The sequence below is a fragment of the Onychostruthus taczanowskii genome, unplaced genomic scaffold (assembly GCF_017590055.1).
Source record: "Onychostruthus taczanowskii isolate IOZ18803 unplaced genomic scaffold, ASM1759005v1 scaffold65, whole genome shotgun sequence".
Lineage (NCBI taxonomy): Eukaryota > Metazoa > Chordata > Aves > Passeriformes > Passeridae > Onychostruthus > Onychostruthus taczanowskii.
Window position 1 is genome coordinate 1,660,075 of NW_024504233.1, and position 27,803 is coordinate 1,687,877.

General features: G+C 38.2%; 1 protein-coding gene across 1 annotated transcript in view; it reads right to left on the reverse strand.

The window, feature by feature from the left end:
- NR5A2 (nuclear receptor subfamily 5 group A member 2) overlaps window positions 1–27,803 on the reverse strand; it is an 84,623-nt gene that overhangs the window by 8,128 nt on the left and 48,692 nt on the right. Inside the window, exons 6-7 of the mRNA XM_041420748.1 lie at window positions 27,015–27,134; window positions 16,021–16,168 (exon numbers count right to left, since the gene is read on the reverse strand). Coding sequence (XP_041276682.1) covers window positions 16,021–16,168; window positions 27,015–27,134 — 268 coding nt within the window. The remainder of the gene's footprint in view (window positions 1–16,020; window positions 16,169–27,014; window positions 27,135–27,803) is intronic.

The following is a 27,803-nucleotide window of genomic DNA, read 5'->3' on the forward strand; positions in this document are numbered from 1 at the left end:
CAGTAGCATCACAGTATCAAATTTCATAAAGGCAGAAATTAGGCTTCTGATAAATTAAAAAATTAGACTGAGTAGGAAATTTATTGAACCAAAGAGTTTCCCCAGTTAATTTCTGCAACATCATTTTAATCTTCAATAGCACACAGAGTTGTTGGTGTTTTAAGGGAATTATCTGTCAATGCCTGCAATTTGTAGGGTGTGAATAGTTTAAGATGTCATAAATATTTATGAAGTTCCTGGGAATGGTGATAGGACATCACACAAAGTCCTTGAAGTTATGAACTGAGGCAGAAAGGGTGTTATATGCAAATTGCAATAATAGTGTGGTATAGTTTTAAGAGGAGAAAAAGACAATGTATTATTTAGGTGAGAAGAAACTGAATATTTAAAAAATAAGGAATGAAAATTTTTGACAGATTTGCTTTTACCTAGAAAAATTTTGCCCTGCTTTTGCCTAGACATTTGTAACTTTTCTGAATGTTTGCCTTTATTGGTCTCATGAGAAGCTTGCACATTATCTATCCTTTCCCTTTCTGTCCCTCTCTTGCTACTCAAGTACCATTTAAAGTAGGAATAATGGAACAGATTAATCTCAGAGGTATTTCTTCTGCTGCCACTGGAAGTTGACCAAGGGGTGATATAGTCCAAAAAAAAGAAATATAAATGTTTTCTGGAAAAATATAGGATATAAATTTCTACTGAGGTTAAAACACAGAAATGCAGCTGCCACTGAAACCCTTTTGAGTATCAGGCTCTATCCTTTTATAAAGCCCATCTGTCTCTGCAGATTATAAAAAATGCATGATCATAAAAAGCAGTACTCCTTAGGGGAAAAATCTCTCTGTACTAATCTTGTAGTCACTTCACAAAACAGTTTTTAATCCCAAATTTGCATTTGATTTTCAGTCAGGAACTTTTGTGGTTTTTGCAAAGTTTTCCTATTCCATTAGAATAAGATATGAGGTACAGTTTGTTCAGGTGGCAAGTCCAGACTATGAATAAACCAACGTTATCATATGAAAGAGAATTAAACAGGCAGATCCAAGTGGGGATATATTAAGCCAAATTTAAGCTCCAGTAGTTGAATTTAGCCTGTACTAGATGTCTGGTTTGCCTCAGGATATATTCAGCTTTCCAGCTAATCGACTGAGGAAAACTGCCTCAGGTATGATAAAATTTACAAGAGAGCTCAGTCGAATAGCTCTTGTTATAAATACTAGCTTAAAGGCATTCTTCTGGTCTTTGGGATCAGAACTGTATTTGCATTTAATTATTATATTTCAAACTTTTTCAACTTGGTTAAAAATATTAGACCAGCCAGTTTGGATTATATCATTATAGTGCTTTCCACATAATGGTTGAACTTCATACCAGATTTTTATTACTGGGTGAATATTGTTTGGCTTTATTATTTTGTTAAATCCAAATTCCCACAGGAGCAAAAATTATTATAATATATTCTCATTGAGAGAAGCAGAATTAAGCAAAGGTGTTTTAGTGATGTGCCGATCTAAGAGGTACAGCACTCTGCTATGATTTTCTGTCAGCATGATCGACAAATAATTCAGAGTTTTAAGCCTATTGCACTATTTTCAGACAAGGATTAGTGTGAGAACTAATTGTCTTTTAATCATTGATTTAGAAAACCTCTTTTTACCCTCTTCTGAGACTTCTCAGACATGGTTTTACTAATTCTGTGTGCCAGTATTTGCACTAACAGTTTGAGGTTTTTTTCACTGAACCGAGTTGCATCAGTGGAAGCTGATTCTAGTTTAGAAAGAACATGAAAAAGACAATCACCTCTGCCTGTGTAAGATACAAGAAGTGGAAATCAGTCACAGAACTATTATCTTTTATAATTGTGCTAACATAAAATTAAATGCTTTCATTTATTTGCTCAATACTAAAAGCACTGCAGTAGAAACTGTGATGCTTGAATTCTACTATTATTAAGAGGTGGACTCTACTTTAGGCAGTTATAGTTATTTTCTATGTAAAAGTAGCTGCAGATGGCTCACAAGACATTGATAGTACACTGAAGCTGGTGCTTTTTCAATCCCCTATCAAATTAGCACTGACAAAAAACCACACTGGCTTGGGTGAAAAGAACCAACAAGTTTGGTAATGTCATGTACAGGAGTGTATCACTCACCAGATCACTGTCACACCTGACTGCATCAGCCCATGAATTCACTTAAATGTGCAAAGGAGTACTGCCAGTATTGTCTTCGTGGACAATGAACACAGCTAACAGAGATAATTTTCTGCTGCAGTATTTGAGAATATATTGTTTCTGACATTTTATCTGCGTGGGAGTTGCAAATTTCACTTTTTACTGTCCCAGATGTCTGAGCTTAGTTGTGGAAATGGTTTGGCAAATGGGACGACAGAAGCCCAGACAGGGACACCGACAACTATGCTGCAAGTGTCAGTGCTGCCTGTAGGAAACACTGGAGAGGCACCCAGTGTGCGTCAAAAGAGCCTTTGCACTATTTTTACAAAGATTTGGATGTGTTCTTCATCCTTATTCCTTAAACTCTTAAACATACAGATATGAAAGCTAAAGAAAAGCCCACCTGAAAGTCCCTCTGGCAGTATGGTTACTCATCAATCAAACAGGGTAGGGAAGTGAGGAATAGAGCAAGTACTCTTACACCTGCATTTCAAACACGCAGCTCTTAGGAGAGAGTTTTACTTTTCAGCTGCCTCTGATTTCTTGACAGGAAGTCCTGGTCAGAAAGGACTGGACACTCTCAGTAAGGTACTGCCTCAGCACATTTTTAACATTTCAATTGCTCAGTAAGAAACAGCAGCAGGAAAACTGCAGATTTGTGCTTACTGCTCAGCTCAGACTGAAATATTTTGGCCAGATATGGATGAGATGTTTCCATAGACAACACAGTCACAGGCTTAACAGGAGGAGCATGAATTATGGGGCTCCAGATCCTCCCTAGCCAAGAAATTGCGCTTTCCTGTAGCCTTGGAGCCATGGCAGACAGTGGGATAAGCATTTGGCAGGATACAATTAATGTGCATACACCTGTGCATCCTCATGCTTTAGTTTCATGGAAATCCACAGGCTTTCAAATCTACGGTACTGAGCATCAACCACTGTATTTACAGCTGTAAATCACCGTAGTCTCAAAATGCTAAAGTTACCACTAACTCCTGCAGCAGAGCTGCCCACCTGCCCTGCAGGGACTCCTGCCCAATTGCTGGGGAAATGACCTGAAATGCTGAATGGCCTGGGCTCCTTCAAGCAATGCACTCACATGCTTACTGTTCTTGCCTTTCTTTATTTCATTTGCTAATTGGAAGTTAATTTGTTCCCAGAGGCAGCAAGTATTTTTAAACCAAAAATGACACTATTTGTTTCCAAACCTTGTGTTGAAAAGCAACTCAGTGCTTTTCCTAGTGCACAGTCCTAGGAGCACGCCTGTGTGTGTGGTAACACCATGCTGCCTCTTTCAGCTCTGTCCTATTTGTGTTTAATACAGAGATTATTGGTCTGTTCACCAGTCAGCTTGATTTGACTAAGATACACTAGTTTGACAAGGATTAACACAATTCTTACTGCTTCTGTCCAACCAAGTCATGCACAGCCCAACAATTTATTTTGGTATTAATTTCCTCTGTCAGCGTTATATTAAAAAAAATACACAGATAAGAGTACAGAAAGTACAAATCAAGCCTGACACTTTGGGGGAAAAAAATAATATACTGGAAAACTTGACATAGAATCCAGTAGTGAGAAAAATCTTAGATATTTGTTGTTTTCAATTCAGACATTCTTCATTTAGACCAAAATAACAGACATCCGTTGTTGTACCTTACTGGTGGTGACTATTTAAGAAGTAGGTGCTCTCACAGCATGGTACTCTTTATGTGCACAGTAATGAAAGTTCACTATTGATTTTTCTGTAGCTGCTTGTAACTATTATAGTTGATACATCAATAGAAAAGGAAAGCACAATGTTTCACAGGAGGCAGAAAATCAGAGAATACATGATGCTGTGACAGTAAATCATGGCATAATCTCAAGAATTGATAGATGGTTACTGCTAACTTGAAACCCATGGCTTTCTCTGAAAAGACTAACCTATAATCGTCCAATATGTTCTAACAGACTGACTGCCCATAATAGTGGGAAAGGACACAACACAATGTTTCATTTCCAGAATAATGGTTTCCCCAAACCAGGTTGTTGTGGTGGAATTCGTTTTGTGTGTTACCACAAAGGAGGGAGAAAGAGTGGTGGGAATGCCATTTAGACTAACAGTTACAGGTTGTAGGAAAAAGATTCTTTTTTTCAGAAAAGAGCACAGAAGGGTTTTGTTTAAAAAATAAAAGAGGAAGAGAAGTTGTCATTAATTTTTAACTTGCAAAAGTCTGCAGTTAGTTGAAAAGGAAATGCAAAAGAGCTGATTATTCTTGAGATCAAAATATTGGAGGTGTTTTGTCAAAAAAGGCAAATGCGGAGAAAATACATTTACTGTAGCTGTTTCCAGTTCCACAGTATCCTGAAAGGGAGCCAAAGGCACGTAAGTAATGAAAGCTCTTTTAAGTGTCTGCTTCTCTCTGCTGCACTTTTGAGGGGCATAACAATCTCTGAATTTTACAGTATGCCTAGTGAATTTTTAACAGGAAAGTTCTTAATTGCTTTGTTCCCTCTTTACTCCCTGGCTCATCTCTGTAGCTTCATTTATGGTTTTAATTAATCGTGAGGGTCTTTTTTTCCTGTCTCAAAACAGAGAGTGAGGAAGTACTGCTGGTAAGAGGTGGCCAGCTGGAGCACAGTGTGCAGTCTGGATGACACTGCTGCCACAGTCACCTCTCACAATGTTCCTCTCTGGAAGATATTTTCATTGTGCAGCATTGTCTTCCAGCACTTTTTTAGGGCATGTGAGTTTGATACCTGCCCTTTTCACCTTTGCTGGTGACTCCATTCTCTAAAGACAAATATGTCCCAAAATAGGATGGTCCTAGACAAGAGGAAAGGACTTTCTCAAGCTACCACACATCCAACATGCCTCAGCTGGGCTTGAAGGACACTTGTCCTGCTTAGGCTGTAAGTTTTGCCCTGGTGAAAGACTGGATAGTGTTGTCTTTCTTGTCCCAAGTAGTTTGCTGATCTCTGTTACAATTTTTGGCGTTGAGGAGGAAAGATGCTGTTGTAGTCTCCTTCCCCACTCTGTTGTTGAAATCTTTCTCTTTGCTGAGATGAGACTTTCCTTCACTTGGCAGGCAGAGGTTTTATGTAATATGTTTATAATACTCATCAAACCCTCCCAGTACTGAAGATTATATTACATGTAGGATTTTTCCTTAATAATTTTTGAATAACCTTATAAAGAAGACTCTTAAACTGCTCTTAGGATGATGTGTAAATTAAATTTTTTCAAGCCACATGGACTGTTTTGGGGTTTACTCTTTCAGTTTGTCCCATGCTAAATGGCTCTGCACAGGATCAGGGCAATACTAGGAACTCCTGCTGTGAAAGGTTCATCCAGTCTTGGTAGTAGCATTGCCAGAACCTAAGGAATTGCAATTTTCATTCTCCACCCCTTTCCTGCCAGCAGAAATCATTTGGGACACACTCCAAGCCATGAGCTTGGGAAAGAGTGTTTCTGCACAGTCCCCTTCTGTCTCCCAATTCAAGATTCCAGCTGTGTTCAAGGCTGGGCCATAAAGTTTGTTTCTGAATTTTTCTTCATTGTTTTATTCCTGTTTGCTTCTGTTTCCTCCCTTTCCACCTCTGGCTTGGCTTTGATCACAGTCCCATGGTTTCTCTTTCCTTCCTGGCCTTTTCCCCCTATTTTCATGACTCCTATCTCAAGCCCTCCAGTCTCTCTCTGTTCCTCTGCTCCACACCACTGCTGTCCCTTGTTTTCATCAATCACTCGTGGTTCCTGATCTGCCCAGATATCCTCCTCTCTTCCACTCTTCTCCCATCCCTCTTGCAGAACCATTTTTTCACCTGTAATTTATTTCCATTGTTCCTTTACAGCATTTCCCCTCTATTTCAATTGCCTTGTTCCTTTTAGAGTATTTCACCTCTCTATTTTAATTCCCTCAGAGACGGACTTTGCTTTTGTTTCTCGTTCAGTGCTCAATCTTGCACAAGCAGCAAAGGGGTAGGAGAAAGAGAGAAATATGCCGTGGTCTACAGTGCATCTCCACTAAATGGCCAACATTACCCATGTATAAACTCAGGTGAGAGCCTCTGCAAGGTATTTTTTTAACTAGAAATACAAGACGCAGTTTTCAGTCTATGTATTCTCGTTTTAAAAGTATTTAGTAAGTTGTCTGTTACTAATGCAAAGTTAATCTCATTCTGTGAAGCATTTAAGAATATGTTCAAATTAAGACTATAGGGTAGTATTACTGGCTCCAAGATTTAGGATATTCATTCACTTAATATTCATTTAAATATATAACCATTTATTCCCATGTAATGGTAAGTACTTGAGTAACAAAAGTAGTCACTGATGTTAAAGATTTCTGCCAACAGCATCTGAAAAGATTCTATGTAATACTGTATTTCCTTTGTTACCTATGTAATACATTTAAACTTGCAACTTACACATCTAAAAAAAATAAGAAATTGTAAAAGTACTCCAAAAGTAGAGACATCTATAAATGTGGATTACATACAGGTAATTTTTCCCCCTTGCAGGAGGTGTTTAAAAGCCATCCTTACTAGTATTCTATAAACATAATAGGGGAAAAGTGCAGAGCACACTGATTGGCCTATTCAGAAATCCCCACTGTCTCCACACAAAGGCAACAGTACAGAATACAAATATTGCTTGATACCCATGTTTCTAATTACTTGCAAGATTTGTATCTAACAAATATATGACCTAATTTTCTCTCAAGCATCTAATCCTATTGTTATTTCAAAACCTTGTTAAATATGCATTTTAGAAAAAAAGGACATGAAAAGGAAAAGTACTTGCGGAAGATAGTTAATCTTTTTTCCATGGCTTGCAGCTGTCAGACAAGCAGACAACATAACCAAGTAATGAACAGATTGAATCAAATTCATGGCTCAAATAATGCCATTGTACTCAACAGTTACATGAGGTATGAATTTGCAGCATTTATTGCATTTAATGGAATAAAATCAGGAACAAATCAACAGCAATTATTAACTTCCCTCTATAATTTAGTGTAGTTTATTTGAAAAACTCAATCAGCCATGAAACAGAAGGCTTTCTCTGGGATTCCTGGAAGAATTTTATCATTCACTACTCCTACATGCATGGCTGAGATGAATGATTAAAATTTTATTTATTAAAAAATATTGGTTTAATTCTGAATTGTTCCTCATAACCCCAGAATTTGTATTTTATTCCTTTTACATTACATGCTTTTTTTTTACCAAAACCATTGATTGTAGATTTCATTAAGACAGATACCTGGAAGATAGACACTGTCCTACTTTCTTTCATACTGCCTGCACTTGTGTGCAACCTGCATAGGAGGACAGACTAAAACCTGTCAGCTCACTGAAATAATATTCTCAGGAGCAAAACATTGTTTGTCAAAGGCATCACTCTATATATCATTTAACATCTTAAAGAAATTTAAGGACCAATTTTTAATTGTTTGGCTTTGCTATGGGTTCTGACAGATAAGAAAAATGAATATTTCTTTGTTTTTGTTTTTCCATAAAGAAAGAAAAGCCAGGGCAAAAAAAACCCAAACACTTTTTCCTGCACATGCTAAATACACTTCTAAAATAGTCCCTCAAAAGATGAATTGTCAAAGTTTTAGACCCTGTAAATGCAGCAAGGAGCTACTTTCATGCTAAGTGATTTATAAAGGAAGGGATCCAATTTTCTCAAAATTTAATCAAGATATTTTAAATCAGATTAATTTTAAAATGTTGATTGTTGTAAAATCTGTAGAGATTTCAAACCGTGTTGTTCCAATCTGCCTCTACTCTAAAAAGTATCTTTAATACTCTGGATTTCACTACTGTTTACAAAGATAGATAACTATTGCTTTTGTTTACCAGATTGCATAGTTGAGATATTATTTCAGGGACTTCAAAGTAATGGAGTGAGAAGCAGAATTAGAGACAAAAGGGTTGATTTCTCTGTTGAGCAATGCTGTTTCCATGAAAGGAGAACGTCCCTCATGAGATTATTCTGAAATGAGGTTTTGTCCATATTCATTTGCTTTACTTTCCCAGAGGGTTAAAGTAGAAAAGTAGAATAGCTCTTCTAGTGGCAGAGTGGAGTAGCCTGACTGCTTTGCCTAAGATCCAGAGAGGAGTTAAATGTTCCAGGAGCAGACTGGCTGTTTAACTGTTCTGCTGGCCCTCATCATCTCTAGTAAGAAATGGATCCCTGATTTCCAAGGCAGTGTGGAACATGCAGCAATGGGGGACTATGTAAGATTGCTGCTAACTGTTCATATTAAAAGCTACCAAATTTGAATTTTTCAAATACAGAAATATTTGTAAAACCTTAGAAGGTTTATTAGAAATTAGAAGGCATGATACATTTCAACTGCTTGACTATTTAGGGACAAGAAAGGACTCCTATAATCATAATTGTTAAGTCTTTCAGTCTTCTGCTCACTGCAAGCCATAAGTTTCCATCCAATGGTTGGGCATCAAGTCTGTAACTTTTGACTGACCCTGTCATAATAATTTAGAGAAGCACCGTCTTGACTTCAGATTTAAAGAAGCAGAACTTTCATTATATCCAGAGACATCTTCCAAAAGACAGTGATCCTCTCCTTGAAATTTGTGTGCTTTCATTATATCCAGAGAGGATATCTTCCAAAAGACAGTGATCCTCTCCTTGAAATTTGTGTATTCTAATGCAATTTATCCCAAACTGATATTACAGAGCTAATCCTGCAAATGTATCCTCACTGACTTCCATGGGATGTGCACAGGGGACACAATTGTTTAGTTGATGAAATTTTTAACAGACACACGTTGCTTCAGCAGATCACATCTCAGAGCCCCAGCATATCCTCCTTTGGCGGTGGCAAACGGTGCTGCCAAGGTACCCTTCCTATTCATTTTTAATTCCTATTCCATTTTAAAAAGTCTATTTGAAATGATGCAAAAAAAACCCCAATCAGAATCCAAGGGAGTAATTTCTTTTGTCAGAAATTGGTATGTGGAAAAAGGTACTTAAATAAATCTTGATTTTATCTATTAGTTAGTTGTCAGCTAATAATAAATTATGTTTAGTTCTTCCCTTGTTATAAATACATATTGATTAGTTTTAAACTCTGAACTTCAGAATGAGTTATATCTGGTCATTGCTAAACTGCTCTCTTCACTAAGAAAAATATCCCCAACACCTATTATACTGCACTTAATTAAGACAAGCATCAGCTTTATGTACCTTTATTTGCTTCTGCCAAGTCTCTCTGGTATAAATATTGAGCAGTTGCAACTCTTGAATACTAATCGGTCCTTCCTGAATTCCAAATGATTACATAAAGTTTAGGAAGTGTTTCTTTGGCAGTATTAGTGTCCAGTATATACTCTGGGTGGACATGAGGGTTGAGACAGCCTGAATCAGACAGGTATGCAGTAAGTATTTTTCTAAATTCAGATGTAATGTGGGGAAGCCTGAAAGCTGTGCCAGAGTGCTCTCCAGAACCCCTCGACTGCTGATTTACTGCTGTTTGCCAGGTGCAATTGTCCAGGCATCCTTGGGTAGCAGAATGGGTGAATCTAAGAAAACTTCCAATGGTTAAAATAAAACCACCTCATCATGACAGCGCAACTAAATGTGTGTTTTATAAACAACACATATATAACAAGACCTATTGAGGTCTAACAAGACCCAACTATTTAACTAAAAATAGTTGTATATTTACAAACTCCCAAAAGTAAAAACAGCGAGAGTGACCACTTGAAGAAGTCATTGAACCCTAAGTACTGTTTTTCCCTGTGGGTGAGAAGTCATCTGTAATGACAAGTCCATGCCTGGATAAGCTCTCCATTAGTGACTTGCATTGGCTTGCCAAGGAAGACTGTCATGTAATGCTTCTCACTTCAAATTCACAGCACCTACTTCATCTTTATCTGCAATCAAGATCTACATGCAAAATTTGCCAGGTTATATCTTTATATCTGCAGTACACTTAGTTATCTATAATTCTGCATGAATTGATTCTTGTCTAATTTTCTGGTCTTCTTTCCTGTTTTCCTTTTGGTTTGAAAAAACTCCTGCCTCACTAATTCCTTCATTTCGTTCTCCTATTATATTTGTTTGTGTGCTCTTAACTATCATAATTAGCACAAAAATTTAGTCAGCATGCCTGTTATATTATCTCTAGCTGATGCTTATACTCTTATTTTCCTGTCTGCATAAGTGTCATATTAAACCCTCAGCAAAAGTTACAGAAGTGAAAGTATTGACAACCTCATGTTTCATCATAGTTTGCTGCTGTATTTTTTTTTAATCTTTTCTGTGTATTTAGACTGCAGGCTCCCTGAGGCAGAGATTCTGCTGGTCTGTCTGTAAATCTAATAGAACAATGACTAGAAAAATGATGTTACATAAAGGACATTAAAAAGTGCAATAGCTATTTTTTTTCAGTTGCAGATTGTTGTGTAACTGCATTAATGTGCGTTACTGCACCAGGTGGAATGGAGCACAGGCAGGCTTTGTGCTGCTGCTCCCCGAGTGCGTGTTTGAAGGGAACACCTTCTAGTCTTGTGAGTGCTGGGGGTAGAGTCTGCCTTGAATATGTTTCATTTCAGCCTTTTTCATCTGCATTAGGATCTTAACAGGCACATTTATTTTCCTTATGTGCAAATGGTAGGGCCTAGGACTTCAAATACCTTCTCCCATCTCAGCTCTGACACTTTACAGAGACTAAAAGCAAGGAAGGATTCCTTTTCTGATTTTCCTCTTAACTTGCTAATATTCCTCTCATTTTAACAGAAATGAGAATGGAATGTTGCAGATCTAGATGAACTTTCTGAATTTTCTGCCTAGGTAAGACTATGGTTTGTTTAAAAACTTGAATTCTTTTTTACTAGGTTTTTTCCCTGTTGCTTGAGCAAGAACCCATTGTTTGATGTCCACCACAATTAAATGTTTATTATTTTTACTGGACCCTTTTGCTTCATGTTAAGTGGGATGTGAGATCAATAGTGGCTCTGCAATTATTTGTCCATTGATAAAGCATTCATTTCTCAAATGAAGTACATTTGTCTTTGTCCTGACAGTGATAAGGGAGCAGTACCAGGCAGCTGCTGCCTAGCCCAGCATTTAGCTCCACAGCCAACAAGTGCCTGGACATGGGTCAAACTATGTCTAACTTTTTCTTACTGGTATTTCACTTTACAGACTGCTCTGATGGGAGTTCGAAAAATCATTCTTGCTGAGTTCACATAATAAAAACTAGCAGGACAAATAGGAAGCTTTTGTAAAGAGAAAACAATGACTGATTTCAGGTTAAATGACCAGCCTGTAAAGCTACTGGATGATAAAGTGAAAGTGACAGAAAATATACCATTTAAGGCACTCATTTGGTTCTTCAATCATCATTTAAATTTAGTAATTTTTCAAATTTAATTGATGAAAATTTATTTTGAATTTTGTTTTGTGATCGGGAAGCAAATTTTGACTCCAATAAAAAGGAGTGAAATTCTCTTGGCTTCAGCGCGGTCAAAATTGCATCTCCCAGTGGAGCATATGAATCTATTTCAGCCCCAGAATTAGACAATTCAACAGCACATGTGGGGTGATTTGTTTGCTTTTGTTTATTTGTTTTCTTCTTTTAAATTGTGATTTATGACAAGGAAAGAAAGGCGTTTCCCAGCTAATGTCAAATTGGTAATGAAAATTCAAAGAGCTTGATTAACTGACACATTTGCTTTTTCTATCCGTAATGTTTCTTGATTCAAGCCAGCAGTTATTAAAGACAAATAATTTGTATTTAGTTTTTGGTCTACTTTTTGATAATGTGTACAGTGGGCTGTACTGGTTATATGCTATAGAAAAATTAGGTATATTTTTACTCTGGGATTAGGGCAAAGAATTCATGTTACCCTCAATTTAGCCAACTTTCAGAAAGCTAGAAATGTTTATTGCATTTGGTGGTAAACAGTTACAGAACTATGTGATCCGCATATTTCTCAGATATTCACATTCCATGTGTTGGACACAAGCTCATCAAGTACTCTTAAAAGTAGGTTTAACACTTAAGTCGTCAAAGATTTCTTAATTTTTTCCAGCTTTTTGTCTGGCCACTAACTTCCCATCTATAGTGTGACTACAGTTGCTGCACTGGAGGAAACCTGTCAAATGCAACTAAGAAGTTGAGAAATCCATACTTGCATATCTCTTGAGCTGCTGGGTTTTTTTTTGTTATCCACCTATCTTTAGATTGCAGAAAAAATTGGCGGACATACCTGAGTTAAATTGTGGTTTGACATATTGATTACTTCCCTCCCTAAGGTGGAATTAAGGGGAGAATATCTCTATATGTGAAATCACAGAAACAATGCCCCAGAAAACAGACTTTCTTTGGGGTTTGCAAATACAATGTAAACATCAGTTGAAGAAGGGCTGGCAAGGGAACAGCAGTGAAAGACTTTTATGTACAGAGAGGTAAGAACTAGCTACCTGTAAAGACATTTGCTTTTTACAACTGAGAGAGGGAATTTAAAAATTATGTAGTTGTACATATTTAACTATTCTATAGCACTGAACTGGAGACATCACACTTAAGAGATAATTTACCAAACTGTTCTGGCTTATTGAATAATTGCTGATTCAGCTGTACCATTCTGTAGTTGGCTGTATTGGTCAGAGGATCCCAGGCAGAGCAGGTGGCCCTGGAGGAAGGACTGGAGCTCCTGTGCCTGGGGCTGCAATCATCGGGGTGGGGCCGTGCAGTGTGACTGCAGGAGGAGCTATGTGCTGCCAGCCACAACAGCTACACTTAGTATGCGTCTGGCTAAGCCTCAGCAGCATCTTCTTTAATGCTGTCAAAAATCAAAAGGATTTTCCTGTATAAACCCTTTGCAAATCCTTACGAGTAGATAACAAACCTCCTTAATTTAAAATCTTGCAAGCAAAACTGATATAGTTTAATTCTATTTTGAAAAATTATTCTAAGTACTTTGAGTTTACTAGTTTACTAACATAATAGTTTACTAACATAATCACTTCTGAAAAGTTAAGAAAAAGGGCAGAGACCAAATTCTTTGCCCTAAAGGAGATAGCTGTCTTTTGGGTAGACAGACAGGATGGTACAGCCATGAATAACAAACAGCTTTATAAGGCAGTCTCATATCTATACAGTTATAAAAAACCAAACTACTTCTTCTCAATAAATTCATTCTGTGGATTGTTGACTTCATATTGCCTTTGAGAAGCTTTATAGTAAACATTTTTTTTTTCAGTCAAGCACTGGACTGAAGAACAATAGTAAAAGGTTTCATTGGCTTGGTTAACACTCATATGAACATTCTCAGAAATGTAAAAAGGCTATGTCTTGAAGCATTAAACATTACAGGACCAGATTGTCAACAGCTGACGTTTTTGAAATATTTTTTTTATTAAGTGATACATTATTGGCATTAGTACTAGTTTTCTGTAGAGATGCCTAAAAGATGTAGTTATGTGCTAAATGCACCTAGATATTTAGGTACAATGATTCCTCCCAGTTATTTATGTAGAATTTGATGCTTAACTACTTCTGACAGCCCTGCTGAATGACTACCAGCATTGTTAGACACTTCAATGTCTTCTAAACCTGACTTGCTCTTAGGCTGTGAGGTGTCTTTTTAATTTCAGCTACATGATTAATTTGTTCTTTCGGGCAGAAACTTAAATGCTAAGCTGGAAAGGGTATCTGTGTTTTTCATTTCAATCTTGTCATCATTCTAGTTAAGTATTTGCCTCTGTCCTGTGGGTCAAGTGGTAACATCTTTACATTTTACTCTTTGCAGAATAACATCTAGCTGTTGCTATTAGCAAATGGAATTCTGCAGTATGCTGAGTAATGAAGTAATTGATTTCAAAGGTGTCAGACCTGTCTTAGCTACATCACTTTTACATGCAAGTGGTGTGAATACAAGATTCCTACTTGCAGAAAAATTAGCTTGTTTTATAGTAGCATAAGTGAGAGAAAAACTGGCTAATCTGGCTTGGTATGAGTTTGCAGGTTATTCCTGCCCGAGTGCTTCAGAAGATGAGCACCCAACCTGGCAGAAATAGAAGAGCTAGAGGTGTGAGAATGGTTCCTAAATCAGTGAAAGTACCAGAAGAGCTGATGAAAGTCATTAAATAAAAACACTCCTAAATGTGAGAATTTTCCAAATGCACTTCATTTATTCAGCTAATTTAAAATGTTTCTGAACTGACATGAATTCTCTAAATATTTTATAAGAAGAAAGCTACAGGCTTTATTTGTGCCACTGTATAATGACTGAAAAACCTACTTATGAGGAATTAGGAAATATGAATTCTGGTGAATATGAATTCATCAGATTAATTCATAAAACATAATTTCTGCAACAGATGGTTTGTTTTCACTTCTCTGAATCTAAGATATTCAAGCAATGAAGCCCTGAATACAAAATGTTAATAGTTACCAAGGAAATCCATCATCTCTTCCTAGGATTCAAAATGGACATACCTCAGAATGATCCACTCTGTTAGCAACATTCTAATTTCATTATAATTTGTAAAATCTTTTCTATCTTCTGCATGTTCTGTCCCCTGTACCTCTGCAGTATTGGTCTTTTATCTTCCCTACATTTAAAGGGAACTTTATCTAAAATTTTCTCAAGCAGGTTCAAATTCTGTAACACCTAGGAGGGACATATTTAAGATTGTAATTGAGATCTACAGTGTGATCAAAAGTGTCTCTTTTAGTCTACTTGCAATTGTATCACAAAAATTTATTTTAAGAATTTGATTAACTTAAAGATTTTTTTAAAAACTGAAAACAAAAGAAAAGCATTACTAAATGTCACCACTGCTCTTATCTTTCATTGTGTCCTTGGCTCAGCTACTCTCTTTGTAGACAAAAACACCTTTTCAGTAAAACAGGAGGTTTTGCTATGGAGGCATGGCTGGGCCTGACCTTATTTATGTTTTTAAGTTTCTCCTTTCAACTCTCTGCCAGAAAAAAGTCACTCGCTTGGGCAAAGTTCATTTTGATCAGCTTTACAACAAAGTGCAAACCTGAGGCAGAGGACAGGCAGAAAAATGTCTTCCCATGAAGTCAATAGGAATCCATCTCCCTAAGATCTTTTTTATTCTTGGCACCAGTGATTTTTCTCAACTGATTTATTGGAGGGCACTGGTTTAACTAATTTGTCTTGCATAGGTATCTTTCCCATTCTGTCCTCTCCACTAGTACAAAACAATCTTCCCTTTAAAGGTTATTTCCTAGCCAGATCTGTCCTAAAGCTATTATCATTAATTTGCAGTTTAGGAGTTCCTTTCACTTCTAAAAAACTATGAGATACATTCCTGATTTATGGATCACAGTGTGACAGCCATCATATGCAAAGAAGATTGTTTATACTTACCACATGCGCCCTTGAATAAGAGGGAAAATTCAACCATATCCCCACTCCATGTGCTTTACATAACTGTATTCAATATCATAGAAGAACATGGCAATCTGTATTTTCCACTGTTCTCTAGGATGTCTAATAGAATTTTATCCTTGTTTTGGAAAATTCAGTATTCGCATACCAAAATACAGAAGCTTTATAATACTCCACAAAATTATCTAATAGAATTTTATCCTTCGCATACCAAAATACAGAAGCTTTATAATACTCCACAAAATTCTGTGGGTTTTAGGAGTAATTTCCATGGAAACACACTTTTAATCCTTATACATAATTTCCCTGTTATACATAATTAAAAAATTATCCTCAGATTATTGTGAATCATATTAAACATATTTCAAAATCACGTGTTTCACAAAAAATTGAAGAAAAGCAAAATATTTTCAATGTTTTTTAGAAAAAGACCATAAGTATGAAGATTAGAGTGTACCTACCTAAACTAAACAGCACCAGGAATTTGAGACAGACAAATTCTCGTAGGTCAAACTGCAGCGAACGAAGCTTTGCTACCAGTTCTTGTGCATGGCTCATAAGATTGTTGAGGGTGGCTCCAGCTTGGGATGCTATTACAGAATAATCCACCTGTAAAAGAGAATTGTGTTCCTGTCGGGTTGTCGTGCCCACACTTTAGGATGTTTCAAGCAATAATATGCAACCAGGATACTCCTGGATATAGAAATCACTCTTAATTTAATTATGTTACCAAGTCAAGATTATTTTATGTATAAACCAATTTTAACCCAATGGTATATATTGAAAATAACATTAAGCCATATATCTTAATGGTACGTGACATCACTGTGAGTGCTACTTTGTCTGCATTAGCTTTTTCTAGAAGCTTTAAATAGCTGCCTATGACACTGGTAGCTGTTCACATCTCAGTTTTGTTCATTTGGTGTCTCCTGTTCTTATTGTAATAGTATGATCCTGCAGAGAGCAACTGCTGGAGTGAGCTTTGTGCCTACCCTGGCTGTATTGCTCCAGAGGGACACAGTGATATTCATGGGAAACAGTCCTGTGTCCAGAACTTGGCCAGAAACATCTATTCAGGCCCAGAAATGTCGGTGTATTCCCACAGGAAACAGAGGTATTGTGTGGGTGGTTGCTGTTCTCCTCAGCTACACAAAATCCCTGTATTTGTTGGAGTTGATTGGAACTCACTTGTTCTGGCAAGTGCTGCCCTGCAGGGGAAGGAGGGGTGGCAGGTGTGTGACAGCCCAGCAGTGACCGAGTGCACAGAGCTCCTTCCCCTGGGCTGGGGACACAAGCGGTGCTGCTCTGGCCTCTGCTGTGCTGTCCCTTGTTCTCGGGGCAGCCACCTGCCTGGGAGCTTTCCTTGTATGCAGAGATCCAACAGAAAGCTGGAGTTAATACACTTCTTCCAAAAGGGAAAATTCACAAGCACAGGATACTCAAGGCCTGCCATTGCTGGCTCATCCTTGGGTGATCCTTGAACCTTGGGCAGCCTCCCCAAGCCCAGCATGCTGACACGGTTCTGGCTGATGCCAGTCCCGTTGCAGGGATGTTTCTGTGCAGGAGGCTGCCCCAGCCCCTGCCACTGTGAAGGTGTGCCGGCTTTGTCACGAGATGGCGACCGGTGGGGAAGGGTACAGCCTGCGGGAATGCTGTGGTGGGAAAATGAAGAGAGGGGCTGGGATGGCTCCAGGACAGGGCAATGGCTTGGTGTGGAGCAGGGTGTAACTGCTGTATCACAACTGGGGTGACCTGAGCAGCAGCTTCAGCTTCAGTGCTCAGCCCACTTCTCATCAGAGTGCTCCACATCCCCGCCAGTGCCCCTGTCCCGTGACATGGCCTGCTGTGCTGCTTGCTCCCCACGGAACCACTCCTGGCCAGCTGGTTGAGACCTCAATGGGTCAGTGGCACGTTTTCAAAAGGCTCTAGTGTTACCATCACCTTTCTCTTGTAGGAGCCTCCAGAACAACAGGGAAGTTGCTAATCATACTTCATCTAAGTGAAGTCTGGCTGTAAATTACGACTAAGCACAATGGTGAGTGTTTGCTTTGGGTCAGTCATTTTCTTAATGGAATCAGTGCTCTCAGCCCACCTCTAAGATTTCCCATAATAAAGTAGTTAATAAAGAATGGAGCAGTATCACCACAACAAACAAACCAATACTGCAAAATTTTGTTTTTCCAGGTTCTGATCCCTTAAAATCTGGTGGGTTTTTTTTTTGCTTTTTTTTTTTTTTTTTAAAGTAACATGTATTTTGATTTTTTTATTTTTAAAAAATTATTTTATTTTAAAACTACTGAATTGATTTTACTCAAGTATTAACAGCAGTAAAACTTGGAATACTTCTACCTGACAAAATTGCAGCAAGGAAAGATAGAAAGATGACTAAAAGAAAATAAAATTAACTTTTCCTGGTAATGACCTTAATATAATCAATAAGTTACTGACTTTTAATAAGAGATTTCATTTATGTGTACTCTGATTACGCCCTATAAACTGATTGGAGGTAACTGCACAAGAAAATGAGGTTACACTTTTTGAATGGAGATTAAGAATAACAACACTTTGCAGTATTGGAGCAGTTAGAGTTGAGTTCATGCTTCAGTTAAATCAATGGATTATGCTGAAGAATCCTGTAAGGTAGGTTATTGCTGTCTTTTACACCTGGGGAAACTTGAGGTAGTGACATTAAATTGCTTACTCAGGGCCAAAGAAATCTGTGGCAAAACTATCATCTGATCTTTGGAAACCCCAGCGTATCCATCTTTCAAAAACTACTTGCTAGTTCATCTCTTTATTTATCACTCTTCCTATAGATGTATTTCTACATATTTTTAATGTATATATGTAAATAATAAGAAAAAATAAAGTAACATGCCTCAAATAATTTTTACTCAAAGATCAGTTTAATGTATTGACATGGTTCAACTACTTTGTATTGAGAAACTGGTCACATATAAATATTAAATTTCATAACTTAATATCTCTTTTGTAATTGTTAAGGTGATGGGGGGGGAAGCTCCAAATCCCTTACTGAGCTTCCAATTTGTGGGGAAAATATGCTACTCACTTCATAAGAAGTTAAGATGTCTGAATGTCAAGAATATCAGTGGCCTTAGTGCAGCGATTATGCCATAATGGAAAAACCCAGTAGATGCCTGGATCTCCCAGCATCCCTCTACTGGAGAGCTCTCAGGCAACCTGCTCCTCTTTCAGGTGCATTTAATATTTGCAGCACCAGCAAATTTGTCTGGGAGGCAAGTCCTCATCTGCCACTCACCAGGAACAGGCTGTATTAAATTTTTATATTTATTGACATTTCATTACCATAATTGACTGCAGTTGGTTCTCTAGTAGAAGGCACAGGGCTGCCTCCTAAGCAGGAGAATTGGTCCCTTGAGTAGGATTTGCAATTAAAAACAAAGCAGAATGGATTTTTTTTTAATTGTGTAAATATGATGAGTTGAATTTTCAGCTTTAACTAGAGAATAGTAGGTGTGCAGAAGGCTTTTTTCAAGAGTGAGCAAAATTATGAGTCAGTGGAAAGACGACCCCCAAAGGTGTCAATCAGTTTATACAAAAGCAACTGTGCATGAAAAAGCCTCAGTTAATGTCTATTCTGAAAAAGTGGTCACATTAAAGACTACAGTGTTCTGCTTGCTTGGTCCTTTTTGCAGAAATTGATACTAAAGTGTGTATTAATTCTTTTACCTTCCAACATGATTACAAGCACTTTTAAAAGACAAAGATTAAACCAGCTTGGATTTTGTGCAAAATGCTTAATTACATAATGAAGTCTTAGCATTTACTTTATATTGTACATTTTACTTCGTATTGTATATTGATTTCATTTAGTAAAATCAAATCCATGACTAAAATATTCTTGCATTCCAATTAATACTACTACGTTTCACATTGACTTTGATGTTGAGAATGTTGTCTGGTATTTTTGAAAACAGCAGCTTTGTCAGAGCTTCCACGTAACCTAATTTGGAAGTACAACAATGGGCTGAAGTTATGGCTGCACAAACAGAAGTGTGAATTCCTCCTGTACCCTGGGCTAAATACATGCTGTGGCTTAAGGCCAAAAATAGAGGGAGCACCTGTGATTTTTTGTTTTACAAATGGTGTTTCATGGTAATTAAATATTTTTGAAGACAAATTGCTGGGCTCAGATAATAATTTTTCTGGTGGAATCAGGTGGTGGCTTCTGGTATCACCTCTTCTCTATGCTCACAAAACAGTCTAACACTTAATGGTGGAATTAAGTTCCCTTTTTCTTCTAAAATTAAGGAGTGTTTGATGTCTAGAATATGACTGTGTTATCGGGGTAAATATTGTGTGGAACCGCACCATCCATTTCAGTCCTTCAGCAAGCTTGAAATTGCCTCCGGAATATGATTAGAGTGATTTTACTTGTTGATGGCGTTGCCAGGTGCTGACTATCCCTGAATGCCATTCCTTTCAACCAGAGAGGAATCAGACAAGTAAGGAATAAAGTCCTGCTGTAGCTTTATTCAGTACAACCTAGCAGACTAAGGCAGTCCCAAGTTAATAAAAGATTGATTTTGTATTGGATTTAGTAAATTAGACTACTGTGAGCCTGGGGTCCGAAGGCAGGGGCAGTGGGTGCCCAGGTGCAGCAAACTGGTCCTCCTGCTCTATGGGGTGCAACCCTGGCCAGCACCTCTGGCTGCTGGGGGGCTGCTCCCCCAGCATCCCCTCCTTGGCACTGAAAGCCTGGGCTGGCCCACACTGACCTGCCCTGGGTCTCTGAGCCCTGGCCCTGCTCGAGTGGATGCTCAGTGGGTGGATGAGTCTCATCTCAGAAGCATGCATTCACTATATAGCAAACAAGCTCATTTACTATTGCAGCCTTTCCACTGTTTCCTGAGATACGGGTTTCACTGGAAACTGCAGTGGTTATTAAACTAATTTTGAGCTTTTAATATAATTCTTTAGTTAAAAACAGTGCTTCTGTTACATTTCTAAGCAAATAAACCTGGAAAAAACTTTGAAGAGGTGCCTACATAAAAAAATTGAGGAGGTTTCAGAATGGAAAAAACCCACAGATATGCTTGTATCTGCTGGTTAGCAGGTTTGGATATATTAATTAAAATTTTGTTGACTTATGCAGCATAAGATGCTTGTCATTTTAATGTGAGACACAATAATAGAAGATAATGAATTAAGTTGCCAGTGGCCCTTTCCCCTAGGATGATATGGTGCTTGATAATTAACTATGATATGCAAATAGTAACACTCCAAAGTACTGCAGAGTACAATAGAATCTATTTCTTTACCAAAGTGTTATAATGTACTTTTGTGGGTTTTTTTTTTTAATATTGAGATGAGATGATACAAATTCACTGCTGTGTTTGATATTCAGTAAAGCTGATCAGAAGACAGAACCACTGGAAAAAAATTTGTAAATGTCTGGGTAACATCTCACAAGGCTGTGTTAACTCAAACTGCTTCTTCAGGGCTTTGAACCATGTAAGTTCATTCCCCCTTAAGATCCTCTTATTTTAATCAAATTTCTGCTCTACTGTTTTAAATCCTTTCCCACAATGGGTAGTCAAGACTGGATGTACTCACCTTGGATCCCATCACTATCACTACTCCAACAGCAGTTGAGACAGACTCATGTGGTGCTTTCTTCAAACTGAGTTTCTGAACAACTTTGTCTTTCATGCTGGGCAAGCTTAAAATCACCTATGGGATTTTACATGAGTTTGTTCACTAGCATGAGACTGGTTTGGAGGACTAACAGGCTTGAAGAAATGCTGCCAGACTCCAGGCAAATAACTTGTGTTTTCTTTCTTACACATAGGAGCCATGTGTATGAAATACAAAAGAAGTGTGTTTTCCATGAAGACAACAGAGTTAGCGTGTGGAAAATGGAAGAGTTCTGTGTTCATGGATCCATGTCAGGTGCTCTCTCTATGAACTTTTACTGGAACAGGGATTTTAGACTTAAAAATGTAGTGCTATGATGGTGTCATGGCAATACAGCAAAGCAAACGTGAATTAGGATCGGGTTGTTCATAGGTATGTCCACAGCTACATGAAAGGCTCAAAATATGTAACAAATATTTGGAAAAACCTGAATTCAGGGCACTTCATGGTTATAACTGAATTTTGATGTGTTTTACCCAGTTTAACTGAGCACATCTAGTTCATCCCCATGAAGCAGCCAGCATATCTTCATATCTTCATCTTTTAACAACTACCATAACCTTACTTTCCTTTAGGCAGAAACCACTAGAGTAAGAAACTGTGCAGAAAAGCTAATACTATACTGAATAGTGAAATAATGATTGCTTGACCTCATTTGTATCCTCCTTGAATCAAATCCTGTGTTTATTTGCTGATGTAAGGACTTCTAGATTTGGCCCTCAAATGCCAATACCTCTTTTGTGCCCACAACTATGAAGCCTCACTGACTACAACACAAATCAAATGGGAAAAGGATACTTACTCATTTCCAAAAACATAAGAAGTCATAGGTTTCCACTAGATATCCATGAGCTTTCTATACCTATGACTTGTGGATATCCTTTGCAGCCACTCCCTCTAACACTCTTGTGCTTTTGTACTTCAGTGATACTTCTGCGTGGGTGATCTTGCTTGACAACACCATCAAGATCTCATGCTCTTTCTCTGGTGCTTTAGAATAGAAATCCAGGTGTAAAGATGCATTTGTGTGATGACTTCAAATAAATCAGTAGTTTCAACGATCTCAAAAAAATCTGAGATGTAGACTTGGTTTTGGATGGCCTTTTTAATTGGAAAGGCTTTGGCCAAGCTCAGCAGAGGGAATATTTGGCAGTAGAGTGTAGGTATGAGCAAAAGGAGCAGATGAGGCTACAATTCATATGTTGTGCATTGACTGTTCCAAGAAAATGCATGGGCAACAATATTCTGTGCAGAGCTTTAGCATCTACCTTATATGTGCTGGGTCTTGGAAGCTGGCAGGGTATTGCTCTGGTAGAAGATACAAGAGGAAAGTGCTGAAGTTGGAGGAATTAAAATTCTATAATTAGAAATGGTCTGTTAAAATTACATGCCACATGGCAAGCCTACAAAACTCAGCATGTGGAGAGCATATTGGCAATGATTTACAATTAACCACCACATTGCAAATCACTCCTTAGCTGTTTTCTATTATGAAATTTTGAGAGTTGTAAAATGCATTTGTGCTACTTTATTTCCTTTTGAAATGGTAATTGCTACTGCTGAGGGGCAGTACTTAGTGCAGAAAATGAAGTGTGCAGCACAGGGAGGAACTTGTTTCTGAGGAACTGCTGAGGAATTGTAATGATCTGAAAAAAGTGCTTTCTTGAAACACATACACACAAAAGAGCTTCATTTATGAAACCCCAAATAAATAACAAAATAAAATAAAACACAGTCTCTTTTTATACAAGGGCCAGAGCTTACTAGTTTATTGCTGACTGCACTTTTTCCCCATCAAAGAGGGAACAGTGGATTGACACTGAGTAAAACCCATAAGTCAGTGGCTTGAGGGAAATGCAGATATATGAAAATGTGATGGGAGTGCCCTAAAGTAATGAGTTTTGAGCCAGTGTGTTTGAAAATTATCAGGTGTTCTTCTAACTACTAGCCCCTTTTAGATACCTGGTACAGCACTGGCAGTGGTACTGCCCTGGGGACCTTGATAAAGTTTGGCTTTTGTGTCTGAGGAACAGAGGCTGTGCAGTCTAAGTGGAGAGAGCAGGTATGTTCTAATTAAATGATGGTAAGTTCCCCCCTTACAGCTTCCACCTCGATGGTGATTTGTAAAAAGGACAGTGTTTATGAGTAGCTTTTATGGAGGGTTATATTAAGGAAAGCAAGGAGTGAGGCTTCCTTGGTCTTAAATTTGCTAACTTGTGACAATAAGCTTGATCTCTCAGGTAATAAAGTTGGCAATCTAGCTCAGGTCCTCAGTTTAAAGTTATTATCTTTGAAAGCCAAGTGATTGACTGTAATTTTGCTCATAGTGCTTTGTTGATAGCAGAAATAAAAACATCTACAGCACTTTTCATCAGAAGTGTCAGAGTGCTTTCCACACCTTAATCAACTAATTTTTATGAAATGATGGCATGGTTTTTCCCTGTCTCTTCTGTGGGAGCTGAAAGGATCAGGACAGTAATCAGAAAGTATACAGGAATGGTGCAGTAGCAAAGTCTCATAATGCCCAGGTCTAGAAGTGTGGCTTCCCAGAATTATTTTACAGTTTTTACAGAGGATACAGACACAGTTTAATTGTCCTTTCATAAATACATTTGAACAGATGTTGTGTCTAAGAGTGCAGCAGTCTGAGTCAGTGCTTCCAAGATGGATCACCTTGACAGTTAGGAAAAGAGACAGTTGTATTGGATCCACTTGTCTAAAAAAGTAACTCACTGCTGAAGGGACGTGCAAAAGCAGTGCACAGCAACTGAAGCCAGGAATGACTCAGGATGGGTGATGTAGAAATACCATCTGTGTCCATGTCCACTGCCATGGAGTGATAATGTTAAAAAAGGGTTCAGCTGTAGTTGAAACTTGCAAGGGATGTTGAATTGCTAGTCTGGGATAAACCAGGAAATTGTGGGACTGACTGCAGCTGGATTCAGATGGTGATTTTGTGGCAGCAAGCATAGACCAGGCTGAGGTTCTCAGTGCCACCTTTGCCTCACTCTGTCCTAACAAGATCTCCTGGGCTCTGTGCATTGCATCAGGGTTCAAGGAAGAGGAGAGTTATGAGCACTGGGTGTAAGTTGAAAAAAAAAAAAAGACTTCGTAGGAGAACTAAGGAAAAACTTTCTCCCCATGAAGATTGTCAGGCAGTGGTACTGGCTGCACACGAAGTTTTGCAGTATCCATTTTTGGATGCTGGACAAAGCCCTGAGAAACCTGGTTTGAGCAGGGGTTTGAACTGGTGACTCCTTAAGATTCTTTCCAGTCTGGATTATCTTGTGATTTTAAGATTTGTAGCTCTGGCAATTCTAGATATTTTAAAACTTCTGCTTAGCTCACCCAGCCTTGTCCATCTAAATAGAAGAGTTTCTTCAAGGAATTATTTTTACGCATGAAAATAATTTGAAAAGATGCTGCTTCAAAGTAAATGCTTTCAATGCAGAAATTGCCTACAAGTCATGTAGTGGCACAGCACTGGCACTGCTGCTGCAGCTCCTGGACTAGCAACAGCTTTGTGTGGAACATGTGCCGTGCGCAGCCCAGTGGGGCAGGCGCCTGCTCCTGGAAGCAATCTGGCTTTTCATTGAGGATCCAGTGGGGCCAGAGCTGAGTGAAACTGGGACAAAACAGGGGCATTACGGGGAGATTTCAGAATCAGCAGCCAGAGACGCTGTAATTCAGGTCTAGTGTCTCCCTGTTTGTCAAAGAGAATCTGTGATACATCCATGGGAGTAGGTTCTGCAGCTGTTAGGAATTGTGAAATGGGAAAAAGGACTGACTGTAGAATTCTTGTTGCTGTTGTAGAGATACCGCTCCTGCTCTTAGCCTAAGTGCAAAGAGGAAAGTAAAGAAGGAGGTGGGAGACTCTGGGGGTGCTTGCACCAACTTCAAAATGACAAATTTTGACATAGGAAAGGGAAATTTGATTTAAAGAAGGTTGTATTAAAACTAGTTTACAAACATGGGCAAACATGAATGCAATCATTCCAACATAGCCAGGTTTTAACCTAGTTGAAGACTGCCTGGAAATGCACAGCTTCCCAGTCCAGCTGCTGATTTGCAAGCAGTACATTTAATAAGCATCCTGCTACCTGTTGTCCAGCAGTGAAGAAACGCTCTGCTTTGCCTTGAGATCATGTACAGCTGGGGTTTGTATTTTCAAGGAAAGATAAAAGTGGCTAATGAGGTAAAAACTACTACTGTGGGAAAATGGTGACAATGGCTGGAATTTAAGGGTAGTTAGAGACCTCTAATGATTTCAGTGGGACTTAGGCACTCAGTACCTTTAAAACAGTGCTAATCACATAACAAAGGAGACACTAATTTAGCAGTTCTCTCAGGAACAGAAACCTGTCAATGTACTTATAGCTTTATAAACAAGCATCATGTGTGGTAAATGAAGTAATTTCCAGTAAAATTGTCTATCTTGCAGAGCATAAAATGGAAAGGGAATCAGTCATTTTCTCAATTGCACCAATGTAAATCTTGGTATAAATTACCAAGAGTAATGCAACTAAACTAACTTTTGCTAATGCAATTAGGGAGTACAATGATATCTGAGATAGGTTAGTGACTTTCCATGAAGTGCAGGAGTCCATTCCATAGATAGAATTTGAGTTTTTCCAATTCCTTTCTTGAATAAGTCAATAATTTCTCCCTTCTACTGTAGACTTCTTAACCATAAATGCAAACAGGAGAATCAGAATCCTTCTGATTCTTACAAACATTTCTTCTTAGTGTTAAGAAATGGCAGCATCTTTAAAATTATAGCTAAATCTGTAAGCAGATTCCACAACATGCAGACGCAAATGGCCTAGCACAGGAAAAGGAGCTCTTTCCCATGTGTGTATAAATTGAGGCAGTTCAGTTTGCAGCTACTTAAATACCAAAGAGCCATCATTTTTTTTTCAAGACTTCAAGACAGAAGCATAATGTACAGGCACACTTTGCTTTTCTTTTGATATTCTCTCTCTTTTTTTTTTTTTTTTTTCTTTCTGTGAAAAGCAGAGTAACAATCTTAGGAATAAGGTTCTAGTTTTACTGTCAAGATCATTGTGCTTTGGAAAGCATAGTGGAGACAAAACTTTTAATTTCCTTTGTGTTTTCTCACAGTTTTCCTGATATTCACTACATTGTAGCTCTTGCATTTTGGGAGATCCTTGTATCTGATACGTGAAGAAAATTACCCCTGGATAGGTGTGCAGAAACTGCACGGTGTATACCCTGAGACAGTTTCTGAGACACTATCTGCTTTTATAGCCTATGGACAGAATAATTTTCCTGTGGTTAGATGTCTCAGCTGCCCAGTTTCTCACACATGTGCATGTGTCTCTAAAAGCAAGTATTTCTGAGGTAGTAAGCAGCTGATTCTCTAGATTTCTGACACAGCCACTGCTTCTTTTCAGTAAATCACAGTTCTGAAGGGAAGAAAACTATACATGCTTAAACCCAAAGCATTAGGTTTGGGAGTGTTGTTGTTAGAAACCATTTAGACCCAAGGAAATACTACTTCCTGAGAAACACTTCTCATCTGCTGCTTTTCAATTACTGAAGTATTTGAAAAGCAAAGTGCTTATGATTATATCTGCTTTTTTAGGTTTATCTGTAATCAGCAGACTAGAAACAAAGTGCACAAGTGGTTTTGCCTACACTACTTATAAAAGATCTCTGAGAACACAGTGGTGGTTCTGACCTAGTGATACTCCTGGTATTTTGAAAATTATTATGAAAACAAGACATGACTGTTTCTCTCAGACCACATACTCACTTGTTGCCCAGTAACCAGAAGGATGGAGCCTTCTTTCCCATGTACCACTTGCCGGTAAATGTGATCCAGAATTAAGAGTTCGCTCCAGCAGTTCTGAAGCAACTTCATTTGGTCATCAACCTGTGAAGGAAACACAAACATTGGTGACATCACTCTGGGAGTAAGGCTGGCATCCCACTAGGGAGGCAGCCCTCCTTCATACAGCTGGCTGACATCAGGAGAACAGAGATACTGTCTAGAACTATTCATGCCCAAAATTGCTGTTTGCAGTTGAATGAACAGAATACTGCTGTAGCTTTTATCTGTTAAATATATAGAATGTTTACTCCTGATTAGATTCTAGGAAAACAGAACTTTGCATTGTTATGAAAAGTAGTAATAACTGTATATTTATGGCAATGGGATTTTATTTTTACCCAAAATAAGAAGAGCAGGAAATAATGCTGATGTTAACTTTCTCCTATTCCCCATCTTAAACCTTAGCTTCTAGAAATAATAAGGAATCTGCAGATTCACAAGCATTATTGCTTCAACAGGCCCAAGTCAGAGACAGGTCCCTTGCAAATTAAAAAGTGAAGAGAGGTTAAAAAACTCTCTAAAAATGGCTGTGGTGCTATGAAAAGAGAACACTTCTTAATGAGCAGAAGCTGAGCAGCTTTGGGTGTCACTGGTAGGGCGAGAAAGGGCAATGCACAAGTCAGTGGTGAGGAGCAAGATACATCAGTGAGTGGAGTTGGGAACAGAAGGAACATAGTGGGCACACAGCACAAGGAACCTACATTAAGATTT